The sequence below is a fragment of the Lithobates pipiens genome, unplaced genomic scaffold (assembly GCF_037356315.1).
Source record: "Lithobates pipiens isolate NorthernLeopardFrog02 unplaced genomic scaffold, aLitPip1_a1.2 Scaffold_18, whole genome shotgun sequence".
In the NCBI taxonomy this organism is placed as follows: Eukaryota; Metazoa; Chordata; class Amphibia; order Anura; family Ranidae; genus Lithobates; species Lithobates pipiens.
In genome coordinates this window covers 622,631,140-622,651,131 of record NW_027507758.1, presented here as the reverse complement: position 1 = coordinate 622,651,131, position 19,992 = coordinate 622,631,140, and the positions used below count along the sequence as shown (strand labels likewise).

The window sequence follows — 19,992 nt, the reverse complement described above, 5'->3', positions numbered from 1 at the left end:
TGGATGAGCGAGAGGTGGACGAGTCTTAGCCCTTGTACACACGGTCGGAGATTCCAACGGAATGTGTCCGATCGGACCGTTTTGTCGGATATTCCGACTGTGTGTGGTCTACATCAGACTGTTTCCGTTGGAGTATCCGACGGGCCAAGTTTTCCAACTTGTTGGTAAAATTTTCCGACAAAATGCTCTGATCGGACATACTCCGATCATGTGTAGAGAATTCCGATCAGACAAAGTGCCACGCATGCTCAGATCAAATTCCTACACCAAAGCTATTGGCTACTAGCGTGAACGTAGTCCCGTCGTAACGAAATAACGTCATCACGTCGGATTTTCTGACAACTTTGTCCTACCGTGTGCATACAACAGTTTCGGACAAAATCCGACGGATTTGGTTGTCGGAATCTCCGACCGTGTGTACAAGGGCTAAGAGAGGGTCTGGGGGGGGGGGGGGTGTTAAAATCCCCGCCTATGATTAGTTTACCCTCTGCGAATTCTGACAAGATCTTCATGTATCGCAGAGCAGTCGAAATTTGGTTAGTGTTTGGTAGGTAGAGGTTGGCTGTAGTGAATTTGGTGCCCTATAAGGAGATCTTAACGAACACATACCTTCCCTGAGGGTCCGACAGCTGGTCTATCGGGCAATCGGGAGCGTTTTGTGGAAGGCAATAGAAACGCCTTTAGTTTTCTGAGAGGGGTTTGTACTGTGGAACCATCTGTTAAAGTACCTGTTGGAGCAGGAAGGGGTGGAGTCTGTGTGGAAATGTGTTTCCTGTAACAGTAATACGTTGACCTGTTGTTTATGCATTTGGTACAAGATTTGTCCTCTTTTGGATGCAATATTGAGGCCATTTACATTGTACGAGCAACACTTCAGGCGAGGACGAGATAGTACTGTGTGGGCCATAGTGGAATGAGGATAAGAAAATCAGGGCATAGACTGAGGGGTGGGGGAGGAGGAGGAGAGCGGAAGGGGGAATTTAAAGGGTAGCAGAAAGTATCTTAGTACAAAATTAAAGAGAGAAAAAAGAAGGAGGGCACCTAGATAAAGGAGCCTGGCAAATCTAAGGGGTCCACGAGAACGGGACACCACGTGAAAATTCAAGAAAACGGCCACTATTCGTGCCCGGCCTGTTGAGGGTGAGGGGTTGAAGCGGAGAATCTGAGCCATGGGCCCAGTAGCATGACAGGCATGTAAAACTTCACTGAGGCACATCAGTAGAACAAAACATTAATACAGAGCACACAACGGGTCCTCCATGAGGGGGGACAATGGACAGCATGGGCAAATAGCTCCACGCCAGCCCAGTCCCCCCCCCCCACAGAGGAGACATCAGTCCATGAGACACCTCACGAGAAGGGAGCAAAAAATTTTAACATATGTTAACCATTTACCCCAACAGGGGGCCCTGGAATCGATCCGTGTAATAATACTGAGAGCATGGTAGGGTAAAATTATCCGTTGTATAAGAAACCGTGGCTAGATAACTATGGAGGCCCACGTGGATAATGGCATGAGACCGTGGACCCGGCCGGTCCATCTGTCGCCAATCCATCCATATCCAGGTGGGCCTTGACTGCTAAACATTCGGCAAGTAGACCTGTACAGTGAAGTATATTAGAAACACAACATTGACATATCGAGATCAAACATTACCAACCTGCCGTTCTATTGCCTCTCCCGAACCCCAGTCAGATCCAATACACTAACAAAGGGAAGGGAGAAGGTCCATCTCTTTGGTGCACCAGCTTTATTGAGGCATTAATGTATGCAACCGACCACCCCATCTCCCATCGTGGCATATCCAACAGATTATATGGAGGGACAAGTAAGATGAGAGGAGGGGAGAAACGGCAAAAAAAAAAGAAAAACTGCCCCAAAAAAGAAAAATGTGGCCTGTCCAGGAGACAAGGGGTAGGCATGAAATTGAGATGGTGCTAGTCATAGTGTGAGCATTGAGATAAGTCCAAAAGGTTTCTTGGAGTTACCTTAGTCTTCCAAAGAGGTAGGGTGACGTGGTCCAGGATCAACAGAGTGCGATGCATACATCGAAAGTCTGCGGCGTTGTGGAAGAGGGTCACGTGTTTGTACCTTAGCGCGGTCGTCTAGCGGGTCCTGCCAGTTAGGTACATCAGTTGGATCTTGCTCCAAAAAATTGAAAAAGGCTGGAAGTTGATCCGGATCAGAAAGGACAAACTTATGCTCGGCCCTGGTCACCTTGATACTGAAGGGGTGTCCCCAGGTGTAGGTTGCTCCGGCTTGACGTATCAGGTCTAGCAGTGGGCGGACCATTCGGCGCTTGTGGAGGGTGTTGCGAGAAAGGTCTGGGTATAGCTGAACCGTCAAAGTCCACAGGACCCAAACGCTATGCTTTGCGCATAATTTCTTCTTTTAGGGTGAAATAGTGAACCCTGCATAGGACATCACGTGGGCGGTCGTTATGTTCCCTCCTGGGCCCCCCCCCACTCTGTGCACCCGGTCTATCTCAATAGGGGACAAGGCTTCTCTCCCCAGGACTAGGTTGAGGATGGCAGTGACAGATGGTTTCAAGTCCGTACCTGCCGTGGCCTCCGGTATGCCTTGTAGTCGTATATTATTCCTGCGGCTCCTATTCTCCCCGTCTTCTATGCGCAGTTGATGTTGACTAATACGGTGCAGGTGTTCCTTGGAGGCCCGCTCAAGGGACGTAATGCGGGCTGCATGATCAGATTGAGTATCAGTTAGGGCAGAGATTGCTGTCTGATTAGTGGAGACCTGCTGTTGGATGGCCTGAAGGTCCCTGTGGAGTGAGGACTTCATTTTGACCGCCCAGGACTCAAACTCCGCTCGGAAGGCCGCTAGAAGAGTCGAGGCTTCGGATCTAGGTAAGTCTCCTGTCGTTGGAGGGGCCACAGCTCCAGGGCCTGCATTTGGAAGCGGGCTCAGCAGGACATTTCTTAGTTAGACATAATCAATCCGTTTTTCTGCAGAGATGAACGGGTGGAGACCCCAGATGGGCACTTATCTGTTCGGGCTGCTTTCCTGGCTGCGTATGTAGAGATCCAGGCTCATAGAAATGTGGAAGCTCAGGAGTACAGCAGCCTGGGTGGAGCAAGATGGCCGCCTTTCTTGGGTTCTGGGGCTGTATCAGCAGCCCGTGCATTAACGGGGGGGGGGGGGGGCAGAACCGTGAGGGTATCCCTGTGAGATTCTAGGGTGGGGCCCAGAAGAGATGGAGGTGTAGCAAGATGGCCGCCTCTCAGTAGTCTCAGTAGCCAGGGACCCGGCTGCAAATACCATCATACACAAGCAAATGCCCCCTTAACAACCCCTTGGGGGGTCTCCAGTGATAAGGCCAGGGTGCTCTTGAGGGTGGATGGGGGGCTGATTGAGCCCAAGGAGTACAGAGAGGCCACCGGGTGTACCAAGATGGCCGCTGTCACTTACCAGGACCCTCCTGGGTGAACTGCGGGCCCCAGGTGGCGGGCTGGATGTCCCCGGTACTCCGCGGGTGGAAAGACTGCCCCTGGGCTTTGAATTCCACCGGAGCTCAGCCTCCGAGTGGAGCACGATAGTCGCCGCTCCTCCACGCAGGCCGAAGCCTTGGACTTTCCCGCTGGGCGGCCAGAGCTCTGCGGATGGCGCGCCTGCTCAGCCTGTGTGCCCCAGCGTCCGCTGATGGATCTAGGGCCTCCGGTGAGGTCCGTTCCGCTCCGGTGGACGTTAAGGCTCTGGGTGTGTGCTCTAATAGCCAGAGCTCACCCCAGGCACGTCCACTTGGGTCTCCACTCGGCCATGCCCCCTCTCAGGTTTTTTTTTTAAATGGGTTTACAACCACTTTATAGGCGGCACGTGCCCGCCTCGTGACCCTGGAGCCGATCACTCCTCCAAGAGCCAGAAAGGGGATCTGTCAATGTAAACAAACAGATCCCCGTTCTGACAGGAAAGTAGAGAGAGGTCTGCTGTTCCTGGTGATCAGGAACAGCGATCTCTCTGTACTCCCACTCATTCCCCTCACAGTTAGAAACACCTCCCAGTGAACACATTTAACCCCTTGATCACCCCCTAGTTTTAACTCTTCCCTGCCAGTGACATTTACACAGTAATCAGTGGCTATTTTTAGCTCTAATTGCTGTATAAATGTCAATGGTCCCAAAAAAGTGTCAGAAGTGTCGGATCTGTCTGCCGCAATGTTGCAATCTCGCTAAGACTCGCCGATCACCGCCATTACTAGTAAAAAAAAAATGTAATAAAAAAAATGCCATAAGTCTATCCCCTATTTCGTAGACGCTATAACTTTTGCGCAAACCAATTAATATACACTTATTGCAATTTTTTTTTACCAAAAATATGTATAAGAATACATATCGGCCTAAACTGATGAAGACTGATGAATATTTATTATAGCAAATGTAAAAAAAATATATTTTGTTTTCAAACCTGTCGCTCATTTTTTGTTTATAGCGCAAAAAAAAAAGCGGCAGTAGTGATCAAATACCACCAAAAGAAAGCTCTGATTGTGGGAAAAAAAAGGACATCAATTTTGTTTGGGTGCATCGTCGCACAACTGCGCAATTGTCAGTTAAAGCGACACTGTGCCGTATTGCAAAAAATGGCCTGGTCATTTTCAAAAAAAGAGAATAAATAATATCGAGCAATATTGCTATGAACTAAGCTATGTAAGACTAAGATGGATACACTCACATGTGCCCAGGTCAAATAGGCGTGTTAGTAACAGTCAGCCTTGTAGGCTTACTCCTCCTCACAGCACCTCTGTGTATCTCAACACTGTGGTGATGTCACTGGCTCCTCCTCCCAATGCGTTGCGTCACAGGTCACGTGACCTTTTCATGGGAATAAAACTGTTATTCCAGTAAAAATAGTCACGTGACCTGTGAGAAGGAGTAAGTCAGCGAGCCTGACTGTTACTAACATGCCTGTTTGACCTGGGCACATGTGAGTGTATCCATCTTAGCCTTATATAGCTTGGTTAGCAATATTGCGGGATATTATTTATTCTCTTTTTTTGAGAATCTGCATCCATAGTGAAAGGAATAGCTTGTATCGAGGATTACGGACATGTTAAAGGGGTTTGAAGACACCCTATTGTTTTCACCACAGATTGGAGTCAATTTGATCATCACGTGTATGTGAGAATTGCAGAGACTTTTGGTGCCTAGTTTGTTGGAAGATGACTGGGTATTTCACAGGAGGTCTTTATTATTGGATTATCATAGTTTGACACAGAAGATTTTATTTTATTGAACGATTCACTATTTTTGGTTTATTTTTTGTGTATAATGTCACATCTATTATGTGTTTAGGTGGCACTGTGTATTTATCAAAGGTTGACAGTAGCTCACCAATTGCTAACAGTTAATTTATTTAATTTATTAGTGTGAGATCACTTTTTATTGGCTCCAGCTGTCGTCATTTAGTTACCATTTTATTTATTTTTTCAGTCTTAAATCATATCAGCACTTTAGTATTTATTATCATATTTCAATAAACATTTGACTTTTTATTGGCATTTGAGCTCACCATTTTTGTGAATATTACAAAGTCCCTCCCCTTTCCCCACTCTTTCCCTTGTGGATTTTGTTTAATCTAATTGGGACTGATGCCAAAGATGTTTTCAAACACAGCTACTTAATTGACATATTAACTTTAAGGGAGGAGTCAATAACCCAATAATGGAGGTCTTCAGGATCAGTCCAGTCTTCATCTTGGTTGTTCTCCCCCCCCATCCTCACTCTCTGACCTCTGGTGGGGGTCAGCAAGTCCTGATTTAGGGGAACCAATCAGCTCACGTCTAGTAATAATCTTTTTATTTCTATTTTAGTAGATGGACGGGAGATGAGGAAAACCTCAGAGGATTGTCTCACTTTGTCTCCAGACTGTAAAGTAGAAGATGAGGACATCACACAGTATAGTCCAGGAGAAAACCCAACTACCTCAAATGTCCATTCGGCACCACACAGTGTAGATGGACCATCGTATTCCTCTTATCCTGAGGAACCTCAGACTGTGAGGGACGGTGCCGTCCTTCCAACAGAGAAGAGGTTTTCCTGTACTGAGTGCGGGAAGTGTTTTCGTTTTAAATCCAATTTTAATGAGCATAAAAGATCTCACACAGGAGAGAAGCCATATTCCTGCCCTGAGTGTGGGAAATGTTTTTCACAGAAGTCCAATCTTTACAGACATCAGAAATATCACACAGGGGAGAAGCCCCTTTCCTGTCCTGCATGTGGGAAATGTTTTGTAACAAAAGCAGATCTTGTCAAGCATCAGAGATTGCACACAGGGGAAAAACCGTATTCCTGTCTTGAGTGTGGAAAATATTTTTCACAAAAGTCCAATCTTCAAATACATCAGAGGTTCCACACGGGGGAGAAGCCGTATTCCTGTTCTGTGTGTGGGAAATGTTTTGTAAGAAAAACAGAACTGGTCGCTCATCAGACGTCTCATACAGGAGAGAAGCCGTATTCCTGTCGTGAGTGCGGGAAATGTTTCTCACAGATGTCCAGTCTTTACAAACATCAGAGATCTCACACGGTAGAGAAGCTGCATTTCTGTCCTGAGTGCAGGAAATGTTTTTCACAGAAGTCAGATCTTTATAAACATCAAAGATTGCACATTGAGGAAATGCCATATTCCTGTCCTGAGTGTGGGAAATGTTTTTCACGGAAGTCCCATCTTTACATACATCAGAGATCTCACACGGGGGAGAAGCCATATTCCTGTCCTGAGTGTGGGAAATGTTTTTCAAATACGTCCGGTCTTTACAGACATCAGAGATCTCACACGGGGGAGAAGCCGTATTCCTGTCCTGAATGCGGGAAATGTTTTTCACAGAAGTCCAGTCTTTACAAACATCAGATATCCCATATGAGGGAGAAGCCACCATCTTCTCCTGAGTGAGGGAAATGTTCCTCACTGAAGTCCTGTCTTCCTGTACATCAGGGATCCCACACAACCCTCGAGGTGTATTAGTGCCTTGAGTGTGGGAAATGTCTTCTATATGAATGTTGCTGGACATCACAGCTCTCATGTGGGGAAGAAGCACACCCTGATATACACCTCAGATATACTCCATGGCTGATCTTCATCATGTAAGAAACAGTTCATAAGGAGATCAGAGATCACCAAAGACATGGATGAAGTGCTGTACCGTGTTGGCCATTGATAGTAGTAGAAAAATAAAAGTGGAGTCATTACCTTTCATTGGTGGTTTCATTTTCATTTGTGGTGTATGCTTTCACAAACACTTAGAAGTTTATGAATGTGACCAGCATTCACCCAGCTATGACCAGTTTTGGTTATATTTTATTTTTATACAATGATTTCCTTGGCTTCATCTAGTGGCCATAATGCTGTATTGTGACATTTTTACTGATTGAAGTATTTGAGGACAAATACCCAATTATGTCCACTAGATGGAGCTGAAGATCATAGGAATGTGTTAAAGCGGAGCTCCACCCAAAAATGGAACTTCCGCTTTTCGGATTCCTCCCTCCCCTCTGGTGTCACATTTGGTACCTTTCAGGGGGGCACAGATGCCACTATAATCCAGGTATTTGCTTTCACTTCTGGGCATAGATCACAGCGGTGATCTACGCCATGTTCGGCCCGTCCTCCATTCCTCCGCTGTCTTCTGGGAGACGCGCAGGTCCCAGAAGACAGCAGGGCAAGTTGCAGTAGGGGACCGGGCTGTGAAGCCACAAGGCTTCGCTTCCCAATTCCCTTACCGAAGATGCCGGCGCCTCCGCCCGGGAGCCAAGGGACAGATCGGCTTCAGATAAGAACATTACGGGCGCCCTGGGCAGGTAAGTGTCCTAATATATTAAAAGTCAACAGCTGCAGTATTTGTAGCTGCTGACTTTTAAAAAAAAATTTTTTGGCGGAACTCTGCTTTAACCACTTTCAGACCGGACCAATTTGCTGGTCAAAGACCAGACCACTTTTTGCGATTCGGCACTGCGTCGCTTTAACTGACAATTGCGCGGTCGTGCGACGTGGCTCCCAAACAAAATTGACGTCCTTTTTTTCCCACAAATAGAGCTTTCTTTTGATGGTATTTGATCACCTCTGCGGTTTTTATTTTTTGCGCTATAAACAAAAATAGAGCAACAATTTTGAAAAAAACGCATTATTTTTTACTTTTTGTTATAATAAATATCCCCCAAAAATGTATAAAAAACATTTTTTCCCTCAGTTTAGGCTGATACGTATTCTTCTACATATTTTTGGTAAAAAAAATCGCAATAAGCGATTATTGATTGGTTTACGCAAAAGTTATAGCGTTTACAAAATAGGGATAGTTTTATAGCATTTTTATTAATAATTTTTTATTATTATTTTTTTTTACTAGTAGTGGCGGCGATCAGCGATTTTTATTGTGACTGCGACATTGTGGGGGACCCATCGGACATTTTTGACACATTTTTGGGACCATTGTCATTTATACAGTAATCACTGCTATATAAATGCAGTGATTCCTGTGTAAATGACACTGGCAGTGAAAGGGTTAACCAGTGGGTGGCAGTGTAGGGGTTAAGTGTTCCTAGGGGTGTGTTACTAACTGTGGGGGGGTTGGGCTTTCATTTAGTGAACACTGATCTCTGCTCCAATCACATGGAGCAGAGATCAGCGTCACTAGTTGCTAGGCAGAATGGAGAAATGCTGTTTACTCGGCATTTCCTCCATCCGGCCGCTCCGTGAGTCGATCGCGGGGATGCCCGCGGCGATCGAGTCCGTGGGTCCTGCGACCGGACTCACGGGGGTCCCGACCAGCGCGGGAGCGCGCCGCCGGCGATGCGCTCCCGATGGCAGGGCGGCATTGAATATTGGACGTACCTGTACGCCAATATGCCTGCCCGTGCCATTCTGTCGACGTACATCGTTGTGCGCTGGTCGGGAAGTAGTTAAAGTAAGAATGATTGTCACATTCGTCTAACATATTTTTTATCAATAAAATATATATTTCCCATAGCATCTATTTAAAAAAATATATATATTGTACAAATATGTGAAAATAATAAAAATCAAGATGTCATAGACATTCTGGTTGTTCAATTACATTTCACATACGGTGTACCCCTATTTTTTTATGACATCCAACAATACATGTACATCATTTTTAAATTATGGTACGCTGCAATATTTCCAGTGCGTTTCAATTATAACATATTCATCAGGGGAAACCTGCATCAAAAATTGTACTAACAAGGTGTATATAATCTTACTTATAATCTCTACTTACACAGCCAAGCCAGAGATAAAACCAAAAAAGTCATTGTTTAATATTCACCTTGGTAGGATCCCAGATCCTGAAAAAAATACAAAAACAAGTGCAAGGACTGTTTCATGTCTCTGGATGCTTGAAATCGTGTCTGGCTGGTTTCGTGCCTGGCTGGGTAGGATGACAGACGGACCACAACACTCAGCAGCCCCTACAAGGGTACCGCTTCAGGTATGTTCCCATTTAGCAACATAGAAATATGAGCGCTCCCCACAAGGTTATTTGCCCTGATAGCAACACGGTAATATGAGTGCTCTCCACAAGGGTATGTGCCCGGATAGAGACATGCGACCCCTCTGTTGTCCCCTTTGAATTCACTTTTGGCCAACTTATCTTTTGTGAATAGCCAAAACAAATGAGACAAACACCCCCCCCCCCCCCCCCCCCCAGTACGGTTCGCACTAGAACATGCGAACAGACAAAACATTTGTGTGAACATGCGAACACTATTAAAGTCTATGGGACACGAATATGAAAAATCAAAAGTGGTAATTTTAAAGGCTTATATGCAAGTTATTGCCATAAAAAGTGTTTGGGGGCCTGGGTCCTGCCCCAGGGGACATGTATCAATGTAAAAAAGTTTTTAAAATGACCGTTTTTTTCAGGAGCAGTGATTTTAATAATGCTTAAAGTGAAACAATAAAAATGAAATATTCCTTTAAATATCGTGCCTGGGAGATCCCCTTAGTCTGCCTGTAAAGTAGCATATTTTTCCCATGTTTATAACAGTACCTCAGCAAAATGACATTTCTAAAGGAAAAAATTTCATTTAAAATTGCTCGCGGCTGTAATGTGCTGCCGAATCCTGGCAATAAACAAAACATTTAAAAAAATGAAAAATGGGTTCCCCCCAGTCCATTACCAGGCCTTCGGGTCTGGTATGGATATTAAGGGGAACTCCATGCCAATTTTTTTTAAAAATGGCGTAGAGGTCCCCCAAAATCCATACCATGTACTCCATACCCATTCAGATAGGGGGAGCGGGATCTGGGGGCTTTCAGATGACCCCCACAACCACCGGCAAGGGTTGTGGGGATGAGACCCTTGTCTCCATCAACAAGGTGTTTTGGGGAGATCCCAAAACACCCTCCCCCTGTTTAGGGCATGTGGCCTGCTACAGTTCAGGAGGGGGGCACTCTCTCGCCCCCCCCCCTTTTCCTGCGGCCTACCAGCTTGCATGCTCGGATAAGGGCCTGGAATGGATTTGGGGGGGGGGGCCCTTTTAAAAAAGATTTTCGTGAAGTTCCCCTTAAAATCTATACCAGACCCAAAGGGCGTGGTATGGATGGGAGGTACCAATGCTGTTTTTTTTTATTAATTCTGTCATAGGGCTCCCCTTAACCACTTCATTACACTATATTATATATTGTACACTGCACTATATACCTTGCACTGTATTATATATACTACACTGGATGCATTATATACTCTGAACTGCTGTATATATACTATACGGAATGCACTATATGCTCTGCAGAAAAATTGGGCCTTAGGCGTTGGTGGTGCCAGAATACTCTAACCCCTCACAGCTACTCTTGTTGGGCGCAGGAACGGCCCTGCTGTTAAATTAATTTTAAAAATGCAATTACATGCCCCTCTTAAACAGGGTCAGAAAAACTGGGCCTTGGGTGGTGGTGGTGGTGCCCTAAACCAAAAATATTGTTGGAAGCTAGCATCATCAAGTTCGAGTAGGAATAGGATAGGCAGTCTTCAATGGATCCCAGATCTATAGCAAATTCAATCAGTTACATCAGCATTGGGTGCTTGATAGCTTCTGATCCATGACTAATTCATTTTTATAAATGTGAGCCTATCATTGGAGTCTGTGGACAGGCACATGCTTTGATCCTTTACAAACCCTCCAGCAGCACTGAATGTGCATTCAGAAAGCACGCTGAATGCAGGACAGGCCAGTAGCTCAATTGCATATTGAGCAAGTTCTGGCCAGTGGTCCATCCTCAAGAAAAACCCAGTAACCCAGTGGATGCTCTGTTGGAAAGGTCTCCAAATGTGCTCTTATCCCTAGATATTCTTGCACCATATAATGCAGATGCTGGCAATGGTTGGTGGAACCTATCAGACCTTGGTGTTGAGGACTGAAAAATTGTTTAAAGGCATCGGTCAGCCGGCCACCTTCTCTGCCGCTTTTCCTCTGACTAAACAAAGCCTCAGAAACACGTTGTCCAGCACCAGGAAATGGTAACCTCCCAGAGTCTGGAAATGTGTTACGCAAACTTTTTTTTCAATACCTCCTCAACATGTTTCATCCTCTGCTAAGGTAGGATGAGTGCAACTTTACCCATGTAACACGGATCAAGAAGGGTTGCCAGCCAGTAATAATCCCTCTCCTTAATACCACAAATCGTAGGGTGCTTTCACAGGTTTTGCAGCATAAGTTTGCAGAGGCATTCAATTCTGAGTCCTCTGGGTCACTAAGGATCACATTATCCATGACTACCTCCTCCCAGGCAAGTAAAACTCCTTGGGTTTCTGGGGACTGAAAACCATCCCTTGAAGACTGCTGTGTGTTATCCTCGACATCCATACTGACACAGTCCTCCTCCTCTTCCTGTGTTGGCAGACCCGCAGGAATACTATCTGTATAAAGGCCTTGAGAGGAAAGGAAGTTCTCTTCCTCCCGCTGTTCTGCCTCAAGTGCCCTGTCCATGATTCCACAGCATGTGCTCCAGCAGGAAGACTAGAGGGACAGTATCACTGATGCATGCATTGTCACTGCTCGCCATCCTTGTGGCCTCCTCAAATGGTGACAGGACGGTGCATGCATCCTTGATCAGTAGCCACTAGCCTGGCGAAAAGAAGCCAAGCTCCCCTGTCCTGGTGCCATTCTTGCACAGGTACTCATTGATAGCCCTCTGCTGTGTGTGCAGCCGCTGCAGCATTGCCAACGTTGAGTTCCACCTGGTGGGCATGTCACAAATGAGGCAATTGATGGGCAGGTTGCATTCCCTTTAAATGTCAGCCAGCTGAGCACTGGCATTGTATGACCGGTGGAAATGACCAGACTTTTCTGGCCTGCCTCAAGAGATCTTGTAGGCCTGGGTACCTGGTCAAGAAATGCTGCACTACCAAATTCAGAACATGTGCTAAACATGGAACATGGGTCAAGTGTCCCTGTCAGAGAGCGGAGAGAAGGTTGGTGCCATTGTCGAATACAACCATTCCTGGCTGAAGCTGGCATGGCATCGACCACCTCTGAGGCTGCCCCTGCAGAGCTGACAGAATCTTAGCCCCAGTGTGGCTCCTGTCCCCTAGGCAAACCAACTCAAGCACCGCATGGCATGTTTTTGCCTAAGTGCTTGCATAGCCCCTTGAGTGTTTAGGGAGCACTGCTGGTTCAGAGGACAATTCTGCAGAAGAGGCCATAGAGGAAGAAGAAGAGGGAGGGGAGCATACAGATGTGGCAGAATCACCATTAGCTTTTTGGAGGCGTGGTGGCAGAACAAGCTCCAACACTGAACCATGTCCTGCATTCTTCCCAGCTGCCAGCAGAGTTACCCAGTGCGCCGTGAAGGAAAGTGTAAGGAAATGAAGAGAAACCGCCCGGCGCACATTTGCGCACAAGCGTGCACTGGCGCACATGCACACACTCGTGGGCAACCGCAGATGCCCTGTGCGGCTTTGTGCGGTCGCAGGAACACGCACTCTGCGCCAATTGCCACCAGGCAGCCTATTTAAAAGGGCCCGGCCACCAGTCTGTGCTGATTGGTCTTCAGCTGTATCCTGCTGCCCTGAAACCTGTGCTGTTCTGTTTGATTCCGTTGCTGACCCTGGCTCCTGTTGACCTTGCCTCTGGACTTTGCCTGATTGATTCCTGGTTCCTGATCCCAGCTCCCCATCTGACCTGTCTCTGCCTGATGCTCAAGTACCTTGCTGCCTGCCTGTTGACGACTCCGGCTTCCTCCCTGACCTGCTTCAGCCTGATGTGCCTGTACCCTGCTGCCCGCCTGTTGATGAACCCGGCTTTCCTGATGACCTTGCTTCTGTGCCCTGCTCGACTCAGTGCTAGTATCCGAGTGTCTGCCACCATGGTCCTGCAACCAGCTGCGACCTGCTCTGCAACTACAGTTCTACAACCGGCTGCGAACTGTTATGCAACTACAGTCATGCAACTGGCTGCGACTTCCTGCTGCAAGTCTTCTGGTCTTCATTTACAGGCACTCGTGTGCCTCTGGTCCTTCGACTCCTTCTGTCTCATCCTCAGCGGGACCTGGACTGGAAATACAAGAGAGGCCGACATCGTCATTTCAGTCTGCCTTCAGGTACGTGATAGAAAGGCAATGTAAACCTTAATGCTGACCACCCTGTCCAATGAGGCCAACACATTGCCTCCCACATGGTGGTAGAGAGCCGGAATGTGAAAAGAAATGGCGTTTTGGATCCTGCCACTGTTGTACAGCACATTGTACAAATTCACGAAAGGGGGCTGAGTCTACCAGATGAAAAGGCAGCAGTTGCAGTGCTAGCAATTTGGCCAAGCTAGCATTTAGACGCTGAGCATGTGAATGGCTGGGACCCAATTTCTTTTTACGGTTCAGCAACTGGGGTAGGAATTTGCCTGCTGAAATCAACTGGTGGTGTACTGCTAGCAGATTTTTTTTCTATGATGTGGGTCTTTCAGGTGCTACTGCCAACGAACTGCATGGCAGGTCGACATATGTCTGGTCAAGCATGGGGTGCCCAAGCGGCTGCTTTTCTGGCCACGCTTAAAGTGCTTCAGACATATGTTGCAAACGACAACGGTGCGATCTGCTGTGCACGTGTTGAAAAAGGCCCACACCAAGGAGCTTTTAAAAGTCAGTGAGGAGTCAGCAGCGCCCTTCACCTGCGGAGCTCTGCAGTGTGATGCAATAGGGAGGCTGCCCTTAACGCTGCCCCCTGGAGGATATACTGCCTCGTTGGAGTTGTGCCTCTTTCTCCTCTCAGCCACCCAAATACGGTCAGTGACCTAATTTTCTCCTCCCTCCTTGTCACTGGAGCAAACTTGGCAGTATGCTGCAGCTTGGGGAACAGGACTGCCAGTTTCTTGTCCTTTGACAACCCCTCTCTCTAGGCTCACGTTACTCCCTTCCTCAACCTGGGAACCAACATCAGAGCCTTCAAATTTCTGCACATCCTCCAGCAGCATGTAACCGACACTGCTCGAATAATTCTGGGGACTCCTCCATGCCTGGGGGTGGGGCTAAGGAAGGAGTAACTGTGGACAAGGAGTCGTGGAGTAGGCTGCTTTGGCAGCTGTATTGGAAGGCAAACTACTATGAGCTGGGTAACAGAGGATGACGACGGCTTTGTTATCTACACCACCAACTCTTCTGCATGTTGTGGCTCAATAACATGGTCAGCAGCAGAAAAAAAGGACAAGAATTCCCCACGGCCACCTGCAGAGGATGCACCATGTCCACAACCACCACTGTTCACTGTAGACACAGAGGCTGCTTGCCCTCTTTTAGTAGCCCGTGATTGTCTGCTTCTCCTTGGTGGCCTTCCGGACATGATGGGGATTTTTTTCTTTTCACAGCACACTACACTGTATTATATACTGTGTACACCTCCTGCACTGTATTAGAAACTGTACACTGGCTGCACTGTATTATATACTATGTACACCTGAAGTGTATTAGAAACTGTACACACTGTATTATATACTGTGTACACCGTCTGAAGTGTATTAGAAACTGTACAATAGGCATGAGCCTGATGTTTGTGTCGAACATCAAGTGTTTGCCCGTTCGCCGAATACCGATTATATTACGGGGAGTTCGCAGGAAATTTGAGCGCTTGCGGAACATGCCATAATGAATGGCGGGACTGTCACTGCATCGTGAGATCCTACTCTTCAGTGAGAGCCATGATTGGCCAAAGGCAGGGTGCTTTTGGCCAATCATGGCTCAGGGGGCTAAGTCCACGCCTCACACTATCTAAGGTTGCTTCCACGGCAGCTGTACAAAATTTTATGAATGAGAGCAGCAAAAAAATTTTTTACATTTTGCTGTGGGTTTCCCCTTAATATTCACACCAGACCTGAAGGGCCTGGTAATGGGATGTATGTTGCCTGGATCTGACAATACATTACAGCCGCGAGCAGTTATTTTTTCCTTTAGAAATGTAATTTTGCTGTGGTACTGTTCTAAACATGGGAAAGATGCACTACTTTACAGGCAGACTAAGGACACCCCCCCCCCCCCCCGGCTCGATATTTAAAGGAATATTTAATTTTTATTGTTTCACTTTAAGCATTATTAAAATCACTGCTCCTGAAAAAATGTCCGTATTAAAAACTTTTTTTTTTTGCATTGATAAATGTCCCCTGGGGCAGGACCCGGGTGCCCAAACACTTTTCATGGCAATAACTCGCATATAAGCCTTTAAAATTAGCACTTTTAATTTTTCATGTTCGTGTCCCATAGACTTTAACGGTGTTCGCACAAATATTATTTGCCTGTTTACAAGTTCAGGTGCGAACCGTACCGGGGGTGGGGGCGGTTGTTTGGCTCATCCCTATTGTACACACTGTATTAAATACTGTGTACACTGCCTGAAGTGTATTAGAAACTGTACACCACTGAATGAACTGTTTATATATACGTTACACTGAATGCAGAGTTTTATTTATATATATCAATCAAATACACTGACTGAATATAGAGTATACACTGAATATCTAGTCTATGCTAAATGCATATATCTCAAATACACTGCAACTAACTAGCCTGCCCGCTTAATCTAGCTCAAGCTATCTCTGTGTCCACGCCAACAACACTACACATGGCCACTATGTAAGCAGCCTTATATAATGTGGGGCGAGGAATTAGTCCCCCTGAGCCATGATTGACCAAAGGGACCCTGCCTTTGGCCAATTATGGCTCACTCTGCAGAGCACGCTGTGATTGGCCAAAGCATGCAGGTCAGGTGCATGCTTTGGCCAATCATCAGACGCTAATGCAGACGCTAATGCACTGCGATCTCGAAGTGTATTATGGGGCATTCTGCGGCGCTCTAATTTGCCACGAAGCCCCATTTTGTTCGCTGTTTGGCGAACGGGCGAACACCCAATGTTCGAGTCCAAGCTCATCCCTAATAGCCAACCTATCTTAGGTGAGAAAGCTCACCTAAATGTGATCGCTGGTGTAATGGTCTAATAAATGGTCTTATAGTGGGTGTCCTCTGGTAAAATAGGCCAATGTCTTTTCAGAATTATTTTTTTATTTCAACATATTGGTTGGTATAGCGTGCAAAAACCCTCATGGGTGCTTCTCTAGAGTGAATTTATTTTTAAAAAGCAGTTGGTCGCCAGATTGTTCAACCTTTTCACTGCCAGAGACGTCTTTGCACACATGTTCAAAAAATAATTTTAGGCCTGAAGATTACACAAAACCCCGAAGCATGATATATCTTCTAAAAAGCAGACGAGGGAATAAAATAGGTCATACGGTACAATACTGTATGCAAATTACATTTATATCATCATTTTTTTCACACAAATAGAGCTTTCTTTTGGTGGTGTTTGATCTCTTCTGGGTGTCTTATTATTTCCGACATAAATGAAAAAATATACAAAAATGTTTGAAGAAAAATTATATTTTCTATCACAAACATATCCAATAAAATCTAATTTCATCATAAATTAGGCCAAAATGTATTCCGCTACATGTCCCAATATGTGTATATTATTTAGTCTATAGGAAAGTTAAAGCGGGACTTTCACCCCCTTCCTGCCCAGGCCAATTTTCAGCACTGTCACACTTTTGACGCGTACACACGGTCGGAATTTCCGACGACAAATGTTCGATGGGAGCTTGATGTCGGAAATGCAGACCGCATGTACTCTCCAGCGGACATTGTTTGTCGGAATTTCTGACAACAAACATTTGAGAGCTGGTTCTCAAATTTTCCGACAACAAAATCCGTTGTCGGAAATTCCAATTGTGTGTACACAATGCCGACGCACAAAATTCCACGCATGCTCGGAATCAAGCACAAGAGCCGCACTGGCTCTTGAACTTCATTTTTCTCGGCTTGTCGTACGTCACTGCGTTCTTGGCGTTTCGGGAATTTCCGACAACATTTGTGTGACCGTGTGTATTATTATACACAATTTATATAGCACCAACAGTTTACACAGGGCTTTACAATGTATAGGGGGGGACAACACAATTACAGTACAATACAAAAGGTACAGGAGGGCCCGGCTCGTAGAGCTTACATTATAAAGGGAGGGGGTGGTACAAAAGGTAATAGCTGCGGGGAATGATTTGATGGGGGTGTATGCAAGACGAGTTTGAGTCAACATCCGTCGGAAATAAATCCAGGATTTTTTTGTCGGAATGTCCGATCGCGTGTAAGCGTTATTTGAACGACAATTGTGCGGTCATGTAACACTGTACTCATATGACATTTTTATCATTTTTTTACAAAATTGCGCTTTCTGTTAGTAGTATTTAATTAGCACTAGGTTGGGGTTTTTTTTGCTAAATAAACAAAAAAATAAAAATACCAAACATTTTGAAAAAAATAATATTTTTTTTTCATAGTTTTCTATATATATTGCAACAGGTAATTTTTCTCCTTCGCTGACGTGAGCTGATGAGCGGCACTAATGGGCAATGGTAGGTGGCGTTGATAGGCGACATTGATTGGCAGCACTGGTGGGCACTGATTGTCAGCACTCGTAATCGGTGCTCTGATTATAAGTGTAGATGTCCCTTTTACAAAAGGAGGTTATCGGCTCTACTTTCCCATGCCGTCAGCGTGAGGAAAGGAATGCTGTTAACCAGCTTCTGTTTACATTGCGATCAAATGTGATTGGACACAGCTGATCACGTGGTAAAAAGCCGCTGATGGGCTCTCTACCTCAATCTGTGCTCAGCGGTGTCTGGAAGACTGCGATCATAGAGCTCGCCGCCGCAGGACCATTGGCAGGAGGACATCATATGACTATAGCCATCATTCGACTATAGTGCAGTCGGTAAGTGTTTTAAATGTCAAGACAGTACAAATACCCCCCCCCCCCACACACACACACACACACACCACACACTTGTCCTTTTTTTAAAGTAGACAGTCTGAGGCCGCGTACACACGGGCGGACTGTTCGCCCAACTTTGTCCGCTGAACAGTGTTTCAGCGGACAGGCCGCTCGTGTGTGGGCTTCAGCGGACTGTTTCAGCGGACAGTCTGACGAACAAAGTTTTTCGGAATTTCCGTAAGACTGTCTGCCCAAACTTGGTTTCAGCGGACAGTCCGCTCGTGTGTAGGCTCGTTCGACAGACTAAGTTTCGCGCATGCTCAGAAAGGATTTACACGGCGAAGGTTGCATTGCAGTGTATTGGACGTCGAATTTCTCGTCCCGTCGTACGTGCCGTTCACGTCATCGCGCACGCTTTCAGCGGACTGTCTGCTCATCGTGTGTGGTCAAGTCCGTTCATGCAAATTTTGAGCGGACTGTTTGTCGGATTGTCTGACGAACTAAGTTGGGCGAACAGTCCGCCCGTGTGTACGCGGCCTAAGGCATTTATTAAGAGGCATGGCAAGTTTTTTGAAATTGTAAATTTTTGTCACAATTTTTTGGAAAATTAAAGCGGAGGTCCACCCTAAAGTGGACCTCCGCTCATCGGAACCCTCCCCCCCTCCGGCGCCACAATTGGCACCTTTCAGGGGGGAGGGGGGTGCAGATACCTGTACAGTACAGGTATTCTGCACCCACTTCCGGGATAGCTCTCTGCGGAAAGGGGCGTAGATTACGCCCCTTTCCGCAAGTGCCCTGCTTGCCTGCTGGGAAACACACAGATCCCAGAGACAGCGGGGACCATCCGTATTGCGCAGCGCGATTCGCGCATGCGCAGTAGGGAACCGGGAAATGAAGCCGAAAGGCTCCATTTCCTGATTCCCATACCCAAGCTGGCGGCGGCAGCACCCGACAAGACGATCTAGAGATCGGCTTCGGGTGCCGACATCGCGGGCGCGCTGGACAGGTAAGTGTCACTATTTTAAAAGTCAGCAGCTGCAGTATTTGTAGCTGCTGGCTTTTAAAAAAAAATATAAAAAATCGCGGAGTCCCGGCGGACTCCCGCTTTAAGAAATTAAATAAAATATTTTTTTCACGTTTTTTTTTTTACATACTGTCACCAACACAGTACATTATTATGATATGACTGTTGTGGCAGTGATCAGGGACAATGATTAATGACAGCATGAAAAATGAAATCCATTTTTCATTCAATATTTTTTTTTTAAACATTAATTATTTATTTATTTTTTTACTTCACCATAGTAACATTTTACTACTGGGGGGGGGGGGGGGGGGGGGGGGGGATGATCAGAGATTTTTAGTCTTTGATTGCTGGTAGAATAAAGATCATTGTACCAGCAATGCTCTCAACTAGAGCTGCATGATTCTGGCTAAAATGAGAATCACCATTTTTTTGCTTAGAAGATCGATCACGATTCTCGCGTCGTGACATCATCTTTCACAATAAAAAAATTTTTTTTTTTAAATTGGGCTAACTTTACTTTTTTTTTTTTTAATTAGTTAAAGTGTATTTTTCCCCCAAAAATTGCGTTTGAAAGACCGTTGGGCAAATACAGTGTGACATAAAATATTGCAGCAATTGACATTTTATTCCCTAGGGTCTCTGCTAAAATATATATAACGTTTGGGGGTTCCGAGTAATTTTCTAGCAAAAAATATTGATTT

The 19,992-nt window shown here is 45.9% G+C and overlaps 1 protein-coding gene across 1 annotated transcript in view; it reads left to right on the top strand.

Annotated features, from left to right (window-relative positions):
• The window catches only part of LOC143989526 (uncharacterized), a 59,413-nt gene extending 52,211 nt beyond the window's left edge, over nt 1-7,202 (top strand). The window contains exon 9 of the mRNA XM_077489659.1: nt 6,113-7,202. Within this exon, the coding sequence (XP_077345785.1) occupies nt 6,113-6,901 (789 nt within the window). The 3' untranslated portion in view covers nt 6,902-7,202. The remainder of the gene's footprint in view (nt 1-6,112) is intronic.
• The last annotated feature ends 12,790 nt before the right edge of the window (nt 7,203-19,992 follow it).